Raw genomic sequence first — 4,811 nt, 5'->3', positions numbered from 1 at the left:
GGACGAGGTGAGCTGCACGGGGACCGAGTCGACGCTCTCTGAGTGTGGGGCCAGGCCGAGAGGAGTCCACAACTGCAACCATGGCGAAGCCGCTGCTGTGGTGTGCTCAGGTAGCTGCTGTTTCTCTGCCCGTGACCTCTCAGTTTCCAGCTGTGCAGGAGGTCCAGCACCATTTTTCTGCTTCTTTCTGACCATGTTCTTTGCATATCGGAATCCTCCAGCCTCTGGCTTTTGTCAAGTCAAACGCTCAATGTGTCGGGATCCTTCACCTGACATCCAACCCTTCCTTTGTGCATCACTAGGTCGACCATCTCGTGGTGACACCACATCACTTTCCATTTCAGAGCCTAAAGAGCTGCTGAATGACTCGAGCCGCTGCTCTGGGAGGGTGGAGGTGCTGCACAATCAGCAGTGGGGGACGGTGTGTGACGACGGCTGGGACCTGCGCGATGCCGACGTGGTGTGCCGGCAGCTGGGCTGCCGCCCCGGGCTCGGCTCGCTTTGGCCGGGACCATGATTCCATCTAGCTGGATGAGGTGAACTGCACGGGGACCGAGTCGACGCTCTCTGAGTGCCGGGCCAGGCCAGGCCGAGAGGAGTCAACAGCTGCGACCACGGCGAAGCCGCTGGTGTGGTGTGCTCGGGTAACTGCGGTTCCTTTGCCAGGAGCTCCTGCGTGCCAGCTCTGCTGGATCTCCTGAACCAGTTTTCTGCTTCTCTCTGACGATGTTCTTTGCCCATCTGTATCCTCTAATCTCTGAATCTTGCGTCAGGTGAAAAGCTGAATGTTTGGAGTTTCATTGTCCATCTGACATCCAACTCTTTTTCTCTTTCTAGATCCACCACCAGGATGTGACACCTCTATTACCTTTCCTGTTCAGAGCCTTTAGGCACCCGGCTGGTGAACGGCTCGAGCCTCTGCTCTGGGAGAGTTGAGGTGCTGCACAACCAGCAGTGGGGGACAGTGTGTGACAACAGCTGGGACCTGCGTGATGCCGACGTGGTGTGCCGGCAGCTGGGCTGCGGGTTGGCTGTGTTGGCTTCAATGTCGACTCGGTTTTCGTCACCTTCTGGCCATATCTGTCGGAATGACGTTGAGTGCACGGGGTCAGAATCTTCCCCCTCTGAATGCAAGTCCGGTATCGGGCAACCCATTAATCGCCACCGCAGGGGTAGTGCTGGTGTTATTCTCTCAGGTAATTAATTATTTTCTCTTCTCACATGTGATTAACTGGTGTGTTGGGCTGTGGAAGGCGGAACGGTGAGGTCTTCTCTGAATATTGGTAGCACCGAACCCCACGCACGAGCTGAGGTTGCCCTTCTGCCTTCTTCCCTCTCTGCTCTTGCTGATGAAACCTGGGAGTGGGGTGGATGACCTGAGCACCGTGAGAAATGCTGAGCCAGTCATCTGAGCGAAGCAATGGAAGTCCCATGAAAAAGGGATTGGGAAGAAAGAGGCTTTACTAGAGGGTGAGATGTAGAATTTGTTGCGATCCACAAAACCGCCAAAAAACGGATGGGATGAGAGCGGGGTCGGAAGGAGCGACCCGTCATACAAAGATGCCCTCGATCGTGAAGGAAAGGGTTTGACAGGTTCCACTGCTTTTATCGCTTTGCAGCATGGCTGAATTTTCTCTATTTCAGCGTTTTTCTTGTTGTAGCTGACGTTACTTAAAGCTTTAAATATCCGACACGTTTGGGGATGTCCGATACAATGGCAGGACCGCGCACGTCGTCCTCAAAGGTCCAGGTTGCCAATGACATATAAGGAGTAAAAATGGGTAACGTGCGTTAGGTGCTACGAGCAGCGCAGTCACGGAAGCAGACCTCCAAAAAAGCCATGTCCACCGCGGTGTTGGGGCTGGTGAAGGGCTCAAGCCTCCGGGCTGGGAGGGTTGAGGTGCTCCACAAGCATCAGTGGGGAATCTCGGGTCTGGAGAACAAGTCTGATGAGGAGCAGCTGAGAGAACTGGGGTTGTTCAGCCTGAAGGGGGCTGAGGGGTGACGTCGCTCTCTGCCGCTCCCTGAAAGGAGGGTGGAGCGAGGTGGGGATTGATCTCTTCTCCCAAGTAACAAGGGATAGGACAAGAGGAAATGGCCTCAAGTTGCTCCAGGGTAGGTTTAGTTCGGACATTAGGAAATATTTTGTCACCAAAAGGGTTGTCAAGCCCTGGAACAAGCTGCCCAGAGCAGTGGTGGAGTCCCTGTCCCTGGAAGGATTTAAAAGCCGTGTAGGTGTGATGCTCAGGGACACGAGTCAGTGGTGGGCCTGGCAGTGCTGGATTGATGGTTGGACTCGATGATCTTAAAGATCTTTTCCAACCTGAATGATTCAACAATTCTATGACTGTTGAAGACCCCTTCCAACCCAAACTGTTCCGTGCTGGTGTGATCTCCTTGCTCAAACTCAAGAGCGCGTGCCCGCTCATTGCTCAGGAGGCAAAGGCAGGGATGTGCACACTGGGGAGCGAAGACAGGCTCGCGTTCAGCACAACTTGGGTTCGTAGACTGGCCTGTCATTGTCTTGAGCACCATGACCAACAGTGACGTCTCAGGATGGAGGTTCCTGAATATTTGCTCAACACAAATTGGAGGGGAACGATCCCGACCATAGAAAATATTCTGATCAAAACATTCCAGGAGGAAACGCTAAGGTGTGGGGAGTATCTTCATGGCTGAGTTGGGAAAATGAGGCTGTGTTTTGTGTTGGAAAAACTTGTCCTAATAGCTGGCCTTGCCCTTCTCTTATTTTGAGACAAACCTCAAGGCTTCCATGGTCTCCTCAGGGCCAGTAGGAACAGAGGTGTCTCTCCATGTCCTTCTGAGACAGATGTCGGCATCTGGGGAGGTCTCCAGGACTGGTTGCACTTGTTTGGGAACCACCTGGACTCAAATCCAGCCTCCCTGGGGAGAGTCCTGCATGGGTGCTACACCTCTGTCTTAACTGGTCACCCAGGTTTCTTTGAAGAGAGAAATGGGTGACCATGGGCTGTGGTTTGCCGAAGGGACCGTGCTGCAACCGTCCAGCCCTAGTAGGGCTCACCAGGAATAAATCAGCCTCCTGATGGCCCTGCTTGGAGCAGTTGGAGGGGTGGCCCCTCAAATGGCCTTGGCTTCCCCGGTGGTCCACCCTTGAGCCAGCCAGTCGCAACGCACTGGGTGGCGCATGGATGTGAGCGTTGATCAGCCACGACCTTGGCGCTGCAGCGCCGAGAGGACCTTGCCTGATGGTGAAAGGGTCTTAGCAGAAGCTTTCTTTGCATCTCCTGAACGATATGAGCACAAAACCAACGTAGATCAGAAGGGATCTCTGGAGAGCTCTGGTCTAATCTTCCACTCTCTATCAGCCCAACTAGACTACGTCATTCATGGCCTTGGCCTGTGAAGGTGTGAAAGTCCCCAAGACTGGAGATCCAAATGTTGTTCTCATCTGTTACAGTATTTAATCCTCCTCAGCAGGGGAAATGAGTATTTTCTACTGAGAATTTGCCACCGCACCCGTTTCCTCACGCTGTCGTGATGCCCGTTGATGCCCTGAGTCGGCTCTGGATGAAGAGATGTTTTCTCTCTCCCCACAGGCCCTGCAGCCATGAGATCTCCGCGGCCTCTGCCGCTGTTCCCACTTCTTGTCTCGATCCTCTCCTCAGTCCCGATGTTGCTCTGTGGGGCTCTGCTCTACCGGAGGAGGAGGCGAAGGCAGACCAGGGATTTTCATTCCGTGGCAGGTGAGCTCCGGCATGGGTGAAAAGGGCAACGGGGTTTGCAGAAGTTTGCTTGGAAACGAGTTTTGCTCACAACACTGGTGTCAGCAGAGATGGGGCGGAAGTTGTTTGGTTTTTTGTTTTGTTTTTTTTTATTTCTTGGTGGCTCATTTAGAGCGGAGCTTCCTTTTCTCGTTTGAGGTCTTCTCTCCCCATCCTTTTCCCCTTTCCCTTTCTTTCCACTCTTCCCCTTTCACTTTGACACCAGCTTGACACCAGCTTCTTCGCTGGGTTACGGACGTGCTGGGAGGTGGGTCAGCCCTCAGAGCCTCCTCAGCTGCTGCCCGCGCTGGCTGTACGTCAGGAGCTCTGGGCAGAGGATGTCTCTATGGGTTCCTGCCTCCCCACCAGCAAGGGACATCCCACCTTTAGCCTCAGGGCTGGGAAAAGACCAGGAATTGTGCCCGCCTGTCAAGTTTTAGGCCTGTGGTGGACACTCTTGGTGGATGAGGTTGAGCAGTTGAGGTTGCTCATGATGAACATCCCCATGTTGTCTTGTTGAACGTCCATCACCTGGATGAACCGTGGTGTGTGTGGACCGAATGCTGGATCAAGGGTGGCTTCTGCAGAGCAGGCTTTGTGTGGTGGTGTGTCCTGTGCCGCCACTCCCATTGGCCAAGACAAAGTGATTTGCGCTGTCTCCAATGGGGCGAGCATCCTCAGTTGCTCGTGTTAAAAGGGGGAAAATTGAGCAAAGCATCGACTGAATCCTTGTGCCCCACAGGTTTTATGCACGTGAGGGAGCTGGTTGGCTCCTACTCCTCCACCTCGACATCTGGAGAAGAGCAGGTGGCAGCCAAGGTGGGTCCTGGTGGGGGTGCCACCAGCGAGGGAGCTCAGTGCAGCCTGTGACCAGCCCAGACCCAAAAACTTCAGGTATGCAGCTCCATGGTCATCACGCAGCTGGCAGTTGCTGAGTAGAAATTTAAAACTGAAACTGTTTACAAATTTCTCTTACAAAAATTTTTTTGGGATGCATTTGTGAAAATAAAAAAATCCCAAACCAAACACATTCTCTAAGTTCTCCAAGCCTTGAGCAGTGGGAGGTTT

At 53.5% G+C, this 4,811-nt stretch overlaps 1 protein-coding gene across 1 annotated transcript in view; it reads left to right on the top strand.

Annotated features, from left to right (window-relative positions):
• LOC104273355 (deleted in malignant brain tumors 1 protein-like) overlaps positions 1 to 4,562 on the top strand; it is a gene marked incomplete at both ends in the record, with an annotated part of 5,275 nt that extends 713 nt beyond the window's left edge. Inside the window, 7 exon segments of the mRNA XM_009868672.1 lie at positions 8 to 131; positions 345 to 480; positions 482 to 578; positions 581 to 668; positions 891 to 1,139; positions 3,579 to 3,725; positions 4,486 to 4,562. Coding sequence (XP_009866974.1) covers positions 8 to 131; positions 345 to 480; positions 482 to 578; positions 581 to 668; positions 891 to 1,139; positions 3,579 to 3,725; positions 4,486 to 4,562 — 918 coding nt within the window.
• Positions 4,563 to 4,811: the final 249 nt, after the last annotated feature.

The sequence above is a fragment of the Apaloderma vittatum genome, unplaced genomic scaffold (assembly GCF_000703405.1).
Source record: "Apaloderma vittatum isolate BGI_N311 unplaced genomic scaffold, ASM70340v1 scaffold7404, whole genome shotgun sequence".
Classification (NCBI taxonomy): Eukaryota; Metazoa; Chordata; class Aves; order Trogoniformes; family Trogonidae; genus Apaloderma; species Apaloderma vittatum.
This window is presented reverse-complemented; position numbering and strand designations above follow the sequence as displayed.